The sequence below is a fragment of the Argiope bruennichi genome, chromosome 5 (genome assembly GCF_947563725.1).
Source record: "Argiope bruennichi chromosome 5, qqArgBrue1.1, whole genome shotgun sequence".
Classification (NCBI taxonomy): domain Eukaryota; kingdom Metazoa; phylum Arthropoda; class Arachnida; order Araneae; family Araneidae; genus Argiope; species Argiope bruennichi.
Genome location: NC_079155.1, coordinates 62,517,311 through 62,532,024, shown reverse-complemented (window position 1 = coordinate 62,532,024; position 14,714 = coordinate 62,517,311). Strand labels below are relative to the sequence as shown.

The 14,714-nt window shown below is 29.0% G+C and overlaps 1 protein-coding gene across 1 annotated transcript in view; it reads left to right on the top strand.

Annotated features, from left to right (window-relative positions):
- Nucleotides 1–14,714, top strand: part of LOC129969089 (locomotion-related protein Hikaru genki-like) — a 51,734-nt gene that overhangs the window by 22,953 nt on the left and 14,067 nt on the right. The window contains exon 2 of the mRNA XM_056083498.1: nucleotides 11,175–11,255. Within this exon, the coding sequence (XP_055939473.1) occupies nucleotides 11,175–11,255 (81 nt within the window). The remainder of the gene's footprint in view (nucleotides 1–11,174; nucleotides 11,256–14,714) is intronic.

The following is a 14,714-nucleotide window of genomic DNA, read 5'->3' as shown; positions in this document are numbered from 1 at the left end:
TACACAGAAAATTTCTATTTCATTATAATTTAATTTCGATACTTTTATACTTTTAAGTCAAGGATACACATTTAGTCTACGCCAACACTGAAATGCTTCATAATATAAAAATTCGAAAATGCTAATATCGCTGTTATTTCAAAAATTAGCATTTTAAAATTTTATTAAATATTGGGAAGTTTTTTTCATCTATATTGTGATTTCAGTATTATCAACAAATCATATTTTTATCAAACAAAATACAATATCTATCACAAATTCACCAACAATTAATTCTGACGTGAGAAAGATAAAGAAAAAAAAAGAAAATTAGATTTGATCTATAAGAAAATTATGAAATATTAGGTATTATTTTCTTAATATCCTTACATAATAACGAATAAGATTTCTCCAACATATGGCATTTTAGCTTTATCCTTTATGTAAGAGTGTTTCCCAGCAATATGTTTCTTCCTGTGAAGGCAGATCTAATTTTTTTTGGCAATTAAATGTTTAGTTTCATGTTTGCTATTTGCTTACTTGGGGAGCGAGTTTGAGCAATGACTGAGATATTGATATAAATGATTTTGGCATTAAAGGCATAATTATCTGCCACGTTTTTATATCTGTTATTTTATAAAACTTATAATTTTATGTTTGTTTTGTCTGTCTGTTATAAAACACTATTATTTTTAAATAATAGTGTTTTATATGGAGAATATTTAAAATTTTATAATTTTTTTAAAGTTTGATGCAATCGGATTTCCAAATCCAGATAGATCAAAATTTTGTAATTCAATTATTATTCAAATTATAACACATTATATTTATTTCTTATTGTGGAATATTCTGAAAAAGTATTACTGAATAAAATAAATCTGATATTTAGAAAAAAAAAATGAATTACATAGGGTAAAATAAGTTGCAAGGAAAATAAAAGAATACTCCAGCTTTGAAGGATTATATTTAGAAAATGAAGATATGATTTTCGTTAATCAATTATATCAAATATAATATTAATCAGTTATAAATATTATAAATTTACACTTATTTTATTCACTATCTAAGCTCATTCCTTAGTCTTTAATGTATATCCGATTTTAGAATTGAGATGATAGTTTTGATTTCGTCAATGTTCCCTTTTGAAGCAACACGAACTATTTTCAAACTGATCTCGAAATTTCTCGGAGCCAGATAATGAAGACGACACCTGAGTCGATAAAAAAATTCATGTGCCCTTATTGATTGAGATTAGTTAATTGAGCTATTGATCTAACTGGCGAAAAAAAAAAGAGTTGAAACATCATATTTGATCGTTTATTTTTCAAATCCATTTTTTATCACATTCATAATAATTTTTATCATGATATGTTTTATTATTGATAAAATTTCATAATTGAACTAATTTCGTTCTTTGTTAAAATCTACACTGACACACCTTTACTGAAATATTACACATATATTTATGGCATAAAAAATTAACACTGCAAGCAAAGCGAAATAATATGCTAAACACATTCAATTCCACATATTCTGCTTATCCTTAACATCTTACAATTAAAAACAAATTAATTTACATATTTAGTATATTAAATATTTCATATATATATTGTTGTTGTTGTTGTTTCATATGGCACTTGCCATGGGCAAGCCCGCTGTTCGAAGACAGCCGACTTAAGCCTGAGGGAGAGCGCCTCTTGTTTCTATAGTATATATATATATATATATATATATATATATATATATATATATATATATATATATATATATAGTCATATAAACTGTTATCGATCACGTTAACATTGTAACATTTATATAATAAACAAATAAATTTAAACAGTTTTAAATAAACTAAACATTTGATAGGAGTTAAATTATAAAAATTGAACTTCTCGGAATTTGTTTTTAGCAAATTGATTTATAAGCAAATCTATACTAAATTTTGTAAAATTTCGCAATCAATAAAAATAGTTTTTAGATTTGCCAATATCTCTTGAACCATAGTAGATCTCTTATAAATTTTAATTGTTTTAAGTTTTAAAATTATCTCTCTGTTCTAGCTACCAAAAATTAATGATGTTACATAAAAATAATTTTTCCGTCTAGAGCTTTTTAAAAAGATAATGCTCGGCACCTTTTTTGATTTAGTGCCATCGTGTGCCGCACGTATTGCCGTCGCGATACCTGCGTATATTCATCAAAATTGTTGCATTACTAGGTTATTTTGTTCCTTAGCGCATCGACGGACACGCGAACTTTCTTTACGCATATTTCTTCTAAAATTTGTCAGAAATTTATAATTCTGTGCTTCAAATTGCAGATCAAATATCAAGCTTCAGTGCCATTGCGTTTTTGAATTAAAATATTCGAAAGTAGCCAGTCTTAATTTATTTTCGGAAATTTGTCGCATCTGGATTTTTTTTTTTTGATGTTTGCAGTAATTTCTCCATATTACTCCTACAAGCATATATAAGAGTTAAAGAAACTTTGGAATTGTAAAATAGTTTTTAATTTTTAAAAAACATGATAGTCCATGTATGATAAGCAGGTGCGCATTATTTTGCGCGAAAAATATTATTAAAAATATTACCTTTAAACGAAAAATATTATTAGTTATTCTTAATTGATGAGTTTAATTTCGAACAGTAATTAGATTAGCTTAATATTAATTACAGTTTTTCTTGAATTAAAATGGATGTCCTTTAGAAATACTTTCCAACCAAATAATTTCTTCAAGTTTGGCTAGTTCATGGTTTAAAAAAATGCTTGTTGCAATTAACATCCATCATACTTCTATCAAATAATGAAAAAAGATTCAGACAGCCTGGAAATTGATATCGATTCAGCAAGTTACTTCACAGTTGACTCAATTGCCGCCTAACTTAATAACAGTTCCCCTCGCTGTGGGGCAGGAGATTTCGATTAGGAAATAAACATGATCTCTATCGCATCTATACCCATCGGCAATCGAAAACTTTTCCTGCTGCATTCTACCTACAAACGGTAAGATTAAATCGAAGCGTATATCGAACATTCTTATTGCTGCCGAAACAGAACTCATCATGTAACACGTCCCTTTTCGTATTGCTGCAAATAAGATTTCTGAGAGAAAAATGATACGGAATTGCAGATTTTGGATATTTTATGTAAAAAATCTCTGAAAATAACAACTTTATTGATTTCCTCCTGCAGGATATTTTTAACTATCCGAAGAATTATCATCTATAATTAGGATGGAGCAGTGGAATGGAAGGTTTCTTTACCTTGAAAATAACACTGTTAAGAATCTGTAACAGTTTTCAATCTTCACTTTCTTTGTTGTAAAAGGAGATTTTCAAATATTTTTTATTTAACTGAATGGATGAAAAGTCAGTGGCTCCTGATCTTGTCAACAAACTTGGCAACAAAAGGGAAGGCCTTTGAATATGTAAGAACTAAGTCAATATCTCTATTTGGAGTTGAGATACTGTGCATCTTTCTATAGAATTTCACACTTTATCATGGAGATTATATTAAGCACTCACATAAATATTAATTCTCCTTTTAGAATGTTATTCTGAGGTGAAGATAAATTTTCAGTAATTTTCTGCTAAGTATTGTGCTGTGTAGTTATTTAATTAGCGATTTACTCTCTGCTAGTATGTTATTAATGTCTACAAGTGATGCTCTTTGTGTACACCTTATTTGTTCCACATTCGAGGTGTTTTGCGGAATATTCATAGACTAAAACGTCATTTTCCATTATACAATGTATTGGACTTTTGTTGTTGCATACCCATCGAACGATTTCCGTTAGTAATAAGTCATGTGAAGAGCTAAAAATAAATCGTAATCTTGTCAATTACTCCTTTCCATTATTGTTTTAATGACTGCTTTGGTGTTTAATGATTAATTGTTATAGTGTTTGGTCTTGAATGTGTGGCGAATTGTTATGAGTGAGGATAGAACCTGGGACCTTGTGGTTCACACCTGAGTAACATGACCACAATACAAAAGCAATTACTCGTGCAGCGTAGCTGTTAACTGGCTTATAAGCTTTCACCACAGACTCTCCCTCCAGTGAGTCGGTGGTGAGACGAACGATATGGCTGTTGAGTAGTGATGTATTAGCTGTTGATTCTAATGCGCCTGTACCCATTTGAGTAGCGCCAAGCGTTATGGCGAGCGTGTGTGGGTGAATGTTTGCTGATGCTGTTGCTGTGTCAAGTGAATCTGACGACTTTGGGTTGCTGCGTCAAGTGAGTCTGACGACTTTGGTTGCTGGTAGATCGTGCCACAACAGCTGTACGAAAGATGAAGGTTCATCGTCCGAGGTCACCAATGTGGCGGATTGAGATGGGCGAGGATAGAACCTCGGACTTTGTGGTTCGCAACCGAGTAACATGACCACAATACAAAAGCAATTGCTCATGCAGCGTAGCTGTTAACTGGCTTATAAGCTTTCAACACAAATGGCTGAAAAGGAACCATAAAGTAGCGATAGTCGTGCATGCGCTTTGAAGGATGACCAATAACTGTATTATCAACCATTTTTTCACGATAACGCAACACACGTTTTAAGCTCATTTAAATATCGCACAATTCCTCTCCCCCCTTTTTTTTATTGCTCCAGTGGGTTAGTTTGATTTTCATTACTTGGTTGTTCTGTTCACGAAGTAGCTTTTGGTATCTATTGTTTTGAATTAATGATTTAATTTCGATTTTTACAATCGTGTTTCTGATTTTTTTTAAAGAAAGCAGAGAGAATGTTTTTTCTGTATTAGTATTTTAGACTGCTTTCAAACTATTTTTGATCCTGTTTAGTTTCAATTGTAACTTGTAAAATGTTTTTGATCGGAATATTTTAAAATAATATATAAATAATTTCAAGAAACTTACAATTTTGTGTCATTACATTTACTAAGCATTTCATTAGAAATTGAAAATACTGAGGTTTCTGTTTATATTTGTTTCTTATACTTGTAATTTTACACATTTGAAACTGAACCATCAAAAGTATCTGATGCAATATCTTATACAAAGAGAAAACCGCTACATGAAAGCATTGAAAGCGGGACTCTAATGTTGAGTAATAAAAGACTATCTTCGGTGAGTTCCATACTGTAAATCGTTAATCTATCACTGTCTGATGTATGAAGAGAAAGTGTCTGATGTATGAAGAGAAAGATTCCCAAATCGAGATTTTGACGAATCTTCATGTTTCGGACTTCTTTGAGTCCAAAAAACACGTTTTCGGAATTATGTCTGGCAGTCTGTAAATATGATAATTCAAAATGTTTTGAGCCAGACGGATGAAATTTGTTATTTACATCAAATTTGTAGATTTCCATGAAATTTTGAATGAAATCCATTTAGAGAAAATTTGTCTATTCTACTGTCTGAATATAAGTTAACATGATAAATACCAAATAAAGAGAGCTAGATGGATAAAATTTGGTACATAGATTTAACCTCTAAAATGTAGATAATGTAGATACATGTCAGATTTGAAACTAAATCCATAAAGGGGTTGAACTATTTGTTGGTACAAAAGTAAACTTTAATAAATCTTAAACTAACCTATACTTTTCGACAAAAGATTGTCATGTCCAAAAATAGTTTTTTGTTCATTTTTTGAGGAAAAAAATGCTTAAAATTGTGTATAACAAGTCGCCTTTAAAAATCAGTTGGTTTGCCGGAAATATTCGTTGCATTTAATTTCAATCACATTTTTTTATGCATTTCTACCTATTTAAGATTCCTCAACAACATATTTTAAGTATCAAATTGTGATAGATATTAAAGACGTGCTATATTAATAGCCTCGCACCCATTGTATTTATTGTTTTAAATGACCTTCTTAATGAAATTTAGTTCCATGACGACATTGCACCTTTAAAATAATAATTGTCAAGGCCATCTATCTTCTATAATTGTATGCTGTTTTCGCAGTACTGTAACTTCACTTTCTTGATCTCGATATAATTGAACCAAATGATAAATGGAATCCTCCTTCCTTAGCTTTCAACAACTGAAAAAAATTCACGTGAAAGTTCATTGATGAAACAATGAAAACGGTTTGAATTTCATTGCAACAATGAAATGTATTGTTAAAAATCATACCAAAAAATTCTTTCCAATAGTTAGATTGATATTATTAAAAAGACAAACTTTTAAATATTAACATGATGTAAAAATCTTTTTAGATGATAGTTTTTCCAATAATTATGATAGAAAACCAACAACATTTCGCTTATTTTTTAATCAACTAAAATTTCAAAAAAAAAAAAAAAATTATTCTCCAAGGCTTACAATTCCAACCTTCAAAACGCTTTTGTACAAGATTTTATTGCTGTAGGTTAAATAGTCAAGCCTATTTAGCGCCAGCATACACGCATATTGTCCTTTATTATTAGTGGAAATCCAATTTATTCTCTCCAATTTATTATTCGCTTCACATCAGTTGTGAAATATTTAAGAATGCATGTGTCAAACAAAACATTATCAATCAGAATCAGATATTAAAATCGATATCTGTGAAATATCTGAATAATATTTTAAACTTCAAAGAATTGTGAAGATATATTCCATACTGCCATGTTCATGAAATCAAAAAAAAAAAAAAAATGAATCCGAAAAGAAAAAGGCCTAAAGATATTGCAAAGGAAATCATAATCCTCAAAGGAAATATAACATTGAAAGGTAGCATATGGACTTATTTATCCTGTTACTTTGTTTCGGAATTCAATCAGAATGATACCTTATAAACTTTCGATTTCACTTCAATCTAGTTTATTGAAATAGCAATGTATAAGAGCATATTGATTGATTTTTCAATATTCAAGATAGGAGTTGCTATTATTATTTTTTCGAACTGTCTTCTATTTCCGAGATGAAATATTTCTATCGGCAAATATTGAATTGTTCTTTATCTTTGTAAATTGATATCGACATCTTCTTTATCATTCCTTGATTGGGTTTAGAATAGTAAAAATAAGAGACGGTGTTATCTTATGATGGCTTATTCATATAACCAGCATAAGGTAGAAATGCCTCTTATAATTAATTATAAAGGTTGTCCCAAAATTAAAGCAAGATTTGAATTTGCCACCATTTTCGCAGTAGAGTGTTGGTAACCTTATTAAAAAAAAACCATCTGACAGCTGATAGTTAGTGTTAGTAATAATGAAGCGTTACAAGATAGAACAACGTGTTAACGAAAGATTAGAATTAAATAAAAAGCATAGGTTTTTCTTTCCTTCAATTGTCATGTTTTTATTGAATCGTAAAGTAAACAAGATAGGGTTCTGTATGGAATGACACAGAGAGCAAATGGCCTCCACGGTTTTGGTGGCACATACGCACTCTTTTGTCGAATTCTTCCATGACCATTTTGCATAAATGTGATTGAATTTTGTTGATGAAGCGTTGAATTTCCTCTTCCAATGGAAGAATGCTTGTGGACTTGTTGGCATAGACCTTTGTTTTCGAATAACCCCATAAAAAGAAATCCAATGGTGTTAAATCACATGATCTAGGAGGACAATTCTCAAATTTTCGAACTGAGGCTACCAGACTTTCATTACTTTTGAAATATTGTTCGACAGTGAAAACACGTTGTTCTATAGTGTAACGCTCCATTTTTACTAAACCTACACTATCAGCTGTCAAATAATTTTTAATAGGGTTGCCAGCATTTTACTGTAAGAATGATTGCAAATTTAAATCATGAGTTAATTTTGGAACATCCTTTATTATGGTCATAATTATCTTGAATGATAATAAAAAAATTTATAAACAGGTGAATCAAAACGAACTGACCATTGTGAAATTTAATAATTTTTTATTTTTTGTTATATGAATGAAAAATATTATAATCATCAAAAGATTCGACCTCGAAATTTTTCTGAATTTCTAAAGTTTAGATCTCTCTGAATCCAAAGTAAGATATTGGAATTTTTGTCTATGTATGTTTTGGAAAACGATAACTCCGAAAATAGAACAAGCTAGAGGAAAAAAAAAATTTGAAATGAGGTCTTAGCATTGAAATTGTTTCTATCTAATTTTAGGTGAAATCTTTGAATGAGAAATTTGTCTGTACATCCATCTGCATATGAAACAAATGATTCGAAAATCAGCCTACTAAAATGGTGGAATCTGGCATAAAGTTTAATCACTAATATCAAAAGTTTATGCCAAATATTGGACGAAACTTGCTGATGGATCGACTGTAGGTTGAGCTGTTTTTTTTCTCGCATTCGTGAACACGATAACTTAAAACGAACTTGCTGGATTTTATATTATAAATGAGATAGCTATGCAAATTTTAGATTGTGATTTTAAAACAAAATTCTAGACTTGCATCAGATTTTGAATTCCATTGGTCAATAAATAGAAGGTGTGTTCGTGTTCCTTCTAACATGAAAACTGACCTTTTTTAAATAACCGAGAACAGAACACGATAACCCACAATTGATAACAAACTACATGCTATTCAACCAAAAATAAATATGTGGTCAGTTTTACCAAACCGATGCGCAGATGTAAAATTAATTCGTCTACGAATCGGACACACAAGGTATACGCATAGACATTTGCTCTTTGGTGAACGAGCCCCTCATTGTACGAACTGTGGAGTGATCAATTCTATTGCACATATTCTTACTCAATGTCCTAATTTTACTTCTGATCGTGTAACTCACTTTCATTCGCCTATTTTAAATTTACAGGACCTGGTGGGTGAGAAACCTCACTTAAAACTATTTGACTTTTTAAAAGCCATTGGTTTCTTTCATAGCATTTAAAATTTGAGTTTTATTTTTATTCTTGTGCCAAATCATTATAAATCATAGACCTTCTAAACTTTTGACGTTTTACAATGTATCCTTGTTTTGTTTCCACATTTCACACTTTTATGATGGAACTATTTAAATATCCTTGTGGATGGCGCAGCTTGTCCTAAATTGGACCTTGTGCCAGAAAACCTTAACTATACCATACCATACCCACGATTGATGATTAAATGAACAATGATTATTAGTGACCTTTTCCAATATGTTACAAGGTTTTAAAATATTACTGAAAATAATTCAGTTTTAATGAAAAATTTAATGATTAAATCCTTTTTTTTTCAACGAATTCTTTAAAAAATAAAATTGCTAATTTCAGAGCAGCTTTAAAATAAAATATCATTATTTGGATATATCGGTAAATTTTTATTCTTATCTTTGTTAAATTGTCCGAGATTTAATTGGAGGAAGAAAGTAAAAGTAAATTTTGCATGAATGCTGAAATTGCTCTTAAATTTAAATAATAAGACGCACCATATTGTAACAACGGCTTTGTGTTTTATCCACAATGAGCCTCAGTGTGGTGTCCCCAGGCAACAATCTCTTATCTATGGCGATGCACGCTTTTAGCAGAAAAGTAGCCCTTATCTTCTCTTCTCTGACTATACTACAAAGAATAACTCACAGGTTCTGTCATCACAGGTACAACAATATAAAGAATCAAAATTTTACTTAAATAAATATTATTTTAGTTAAAGTATTGGTAAAAGTTGTTTTACGTGATCAAGTACTTATTGTTTAGTACATTTTCTATTCTAAGTTGAGTTTTAAATTTCTATTTCATCTTGGAGTTTTAATTACGTTGGTTAGCAAATAATTCGGTTAATAGAGGTTAAATATTAAAGTATGACTTCTTTTTTTCTGATAATGCTTTCTAAAATTATTTATACGAAATTATAAAAATAAATCCATTAGTAAAGCTATGCATAAGCCAATCTATCGGCCAATAATTTTTTAAAAATATTGCTACAAAAGAAAAAAATGTATGTAACACGTTAGATGCGACATTAAATGATTCATCCCTGATAACGAAAGGTCAAAAGATCCATCATTGATCAAGAAACTGGCAAAAAATACTTTTGCTGTGCCCTTAGTATTATTTCAATGATTATTCAAAAAAATAAAATAAAAAAATTCAGCAAACAACGCAAAATGTATTGACGATACCAGCTTATGAAAATGCGTGAAATTTGTCTTCATCGCTACTTAAAACGCTTAAAAATGGAATTGGTTTTTATAATTTTTTTCTAAATAACTCTTAAAAAGAATATTTTCCGATTACGACCTCTCACAAGTCTTCGAATAGTAAAAAAATGTGAAAAATTCGCTGATTTTCTATACTTATATAAAGCTCAATGTGTGTGTGTTTTGGCGCTGTACAGGCCAGACCGTTTGACCTACAGCTACCAAATTTGGTACATGTATACCTTGGAGGTCGGGAATGTGCACCTGAAGCCCCTTTTTTGAATTTTTAATGAATTTTAATTATTAATTAAAAACTAACTTTCCCGCTAAAAAAAATATTATTTTCCCCACCGCCAAATCAGTAAGGGTTTAATTCCCCCACGGTAATGAGTCTAGGCTTAACATTTTTCGGCCGATTATTTCAAACGATTCTGTTTATTTTCTTAGTGTTTGATGCATTTAAAATCAAACATTGTTGATTAATCGATCTGCTCGTGATGAATCTGAGAAAATTTTGTTGACAAATTCTTGAGATATTACATAAATTAAGAAAGATATTTTTTAGTGCCCATAAAGTTTAAACACTCAGTAACTCTGTTTGCAGTAATCATATTATAAAAAAAATGCTTTGTTTTAGTAAAAAATATTATTATATTAATTACAGATTAATCCTTTCCACTTTAATTTAAAGCATAAATTCTACGGGAGCTAACAGATAATTAGAGAGATGCAGATTACGCTATGACTTAAGGCCTTTATAATATTGTGAGTGAATTATATGACTATCAAAATTTGAAGTTTTAAAATATTTTGATGAAGAAGATATTAAAGTAGGAATTGCATAAGATATTTAATTATTAAAATTTTAACGAACATTAAGATTGGCGAACCAACTGGTCGCCAAATTCGGCAAGTTATTAAATAAATTTAAAATATGGATCTTCTTTTATACCATCTTGGTATAAAAGAAAGTCTCGGATGATAGAGGATTGGATATTCGAGTTTCTATTGTATATCTAATTTTAGACAAATTTATGGAGAAAAAAAATTATAAACTTTTAGATACAGATAGATTATTTTTTCACATAATCATAGATTACCTTTACAAATAACGGTTTTACAGTTTGAGGAACTATAAACTATGCTTCTCCACATATTTTGAAAATATTCCTTTATTTTCAGGACCCCCAAAGAAAAGACCAACTACTCGACCTAAATCTGTCACCAGCCCGAGCGAAGATATCCACGGAAATTTACCTCCAGGTAAAACTCTTTTTAATTTTTTTTTTTTTTTAATGTTTGGAAACTTTTTGACATATACCTCCTAAAATTCTGTATTATTATAACGATAATACTATGAGGACATAAATAATGGAATTTAATTCTATTTTTAGGGTGATATTATTTTAGAATTTTTAAATTTGTATCTGATTTTATTTAGAGATATGCCTGACGTTAGTTTTAGTTAAATCTAAATTACCTAAATTCCACCAACGTATTTCATATAAATAAACATTCTGATTTTATCTTGATTCTCCAATCCAGAACCCAAAATTCTAACACTAGAATTTTATACAAACGCAAATAAATAAATAGATAATATGTTTTGATCAGCAATATATATATATATATATATATATATATACTTTGCCAGGAAGTTCAGACAGTGGGGGTCATTAATTTTAAAAAGAGCAATAAAATCTAATCAATTATGTATACTGCAGTTAATATTAATCTGAAAGCTAACATAAAAATTTCTACTGGTAAATTTCGTGAAGTTATCAATAGTTCGTGGGTTTTTCTTTGTCATGAATAATTAATTTTGTCATCATTTAGTTACATAAAATATCCTCCTGCAATAAGTACACTGTTAAAATATTATATATTGAGGCTCGCTTGGCAACAATATGACAAAAAATTTTATTTCAGACGTCATGCAGTTAGTTGATTATCAAATTTGCTCATTTCTGAGAGAAAGGATTTTCAATTCCCTTTGAAATACAACAAGAAAAGCAAGATCTAGAAAAGCAAGATCTAGAAAAAATGAACCATTCCAATATTTCAGATCAGTACTTTTCTCGGGGAGCAATCTGCTGGTCCTCCACAAAAACTATAAATACCACGGAATACCAGAATTCTGACCGTTTCATTTGAAATGGAAAGGAGTGAATCAAATTTTGCTTAACCATTCATTCTGCGATAGTTTTTATTTATTTATTTTTATTTTTTATCAGCATGTCATCTGCGAAAATCCTTCTCTTCTTCCATTTATTTGTTTATTGATATCAGGTTTCAGTTTAATCATTTTGAATAAAATACTAAATTTTTGTGATCCTTCATTTTTATATAAATTGTGCACAGTTCTCCTATTTTGTTCTTTACGCCCTTGTTCTGTTGATATTAAAACCCAATGACTTGTAAAAATTTCTTATATTCAGTGTGAATCAACCAAACTAAGTGCGAAAAAAATTATTTAACTTTTTAAAAATAGAAACCTTTATCTATCTCTCCAGAATAAAAGACGAAAATATGAAATTTAATTAGAAAATACTATAAATAGTGGCGAAAGTTGTGTTATCTTAGGTAATTACAATTATAATTAAAATATTTTAATTTAATAAATATTTACACTTTTTTTCTATTTCTTCTTCAGTCATCTTTATATTAAAAGTTATACAAAATCATGAATGCAATTGGATTATTTTTATAATTATTAGGTTTAGGAACAAATTTCTTTGCACTTTACATTAAAACAGTTATTTTCAGTTTTGAAACAAAATTTATTAAAATAATTATTTTTCATTGCAGCTTTCCTATATATTGACACAAAGTTTATAAAAATAATTATGTACAATTTTGAGGAACTACCTTTTACTACTTTTCTGTCAGAAAACATTGTCCCGTCAATTTCTAGAATTTCGCACCGAAAATTAAATCAAGTAATTCAAGTAGTTTAAAAATCAGTTTTATATCTTTAAGAGAATGCGAAGTCCTAAGATTCAAGATCAAGACAAAAAATGCATCTATACTTCTAAGAGAAAGGTTTTTTAAAAATATTTCTTTATATTTTTAGATTGTTCTTAAAGAAATATGTATTCCAAGCTTCTTAATTTGAAACATCTTTTTTTTTTTTTTAGTGATTACAAATCCTTTTTCAATCGCTTGATTTTATCTCAATTTTTCTGATAGCAGAGATAAAAATTCATAGTTTTATTTACATCTCATGGTGCAACAGTCTTTTCATATATTAGCAAGTCTTTTCTTCCCATTTATCTCGGTTTCGACATCACTTCCGGCATTTTTTCTCATTATGAGATCAATCGATCTTTCACGAACATTGCCATCTATCTCATGATATATATTTTTAATCATTCGCAATGAGCAAACAAAATCAGTTCTATTTCATTACATTTAAGCAATGATTCATTACCTGACAATGAATTACTTGACAATTCTATTCATGAATTACTTGAATTCTATCTAATTACTTGACAATTCTATCCACGGAACTTTTTATCGTTTTAATTCATCACCCAAATATAAAAATTTCTTAAAGTGATTCAAAATATTTACTATAATTGTTTAGTTCCTTGGTAATGAAATTACATTTTTCATTTAAGTTTTGATGAATTTTTCCAACGTTTTATTATATACTTTTCTTTTTTTTAATGGCAAGCAAGATTTTCACATTCAATGCTAAAAAACTCTAGATGGATACTTGTAAATCAATTTTGAGTTGTTCCTATCATATTCATAAATGGCATACATTGTTTTAGTTACCTGTACTGCATCTCCCTTACTTCCTTTTTATAGTAAGATTTCAAAGTGAGTACGATTTCTTCTTAACTCTTTAAATGTCGCCATGATCATGTACATGAATCAAATTTCCGTCTTCGAGTTTTAGGCTGAACTTAAATAATTAAAAGATACTGTAATTCAATACAAAAGTTGCACATAATCTTGAAACATGGACAGATTCTTAAATGAATTAATAAAAAATTAAGGTATCTAATTAGATAACGTAGTAAATATAATATTTAAAGAATTGTTTTTCTCTTTTTTTTTCAAGACGCAATAGCTTTTCGGTTAATTAAAAAAAAATCTCAATTATTTGTTTTATGCAATTGTAGCTTTCAAATAATGTGTCATTTACACCTGATATAGCATATATTATTAGAGATTTATAATTGTATACATGTTTAGCAGAAAAATGCCAATAAACATTTTTTCGTCCAATATAAGTCAAAATAATATAAAATTCACAAATATTCATTGAAGTTCAATCAAATAAATGTAAAATCATTCGAAACAAGAAGGGATCGAGTTCATTGGAAAAGGGATTATTCTATCCATTTTTCTCACTTTTTCGATATTATTTAAAAAAGAAATTCAATCCCTATCCTTACCTTAATATGGTCTATAACCATTGATAATTGCACAATACGAAAAAAAAGGTATTAGCCATAGCATTACCTTCCATGTTTTAGTGCTATTTATAGCTGAAGAAAGAATTCCTAAATAGGTTTCGTTTTAAAACGGAGATTTTATTGCACAAAATATGTATACATGATATTTAAAGCAAAATTTTATTATGTAATATTAATAACTTTCAAATACTCAAGATCTTATTCAGGACTATTTAGGAATAATGATACATTGGGTATTTTTTCATATTCTACTGACTTCAGTTATTAATAACTATAATTTTTACTTGTTCAAATT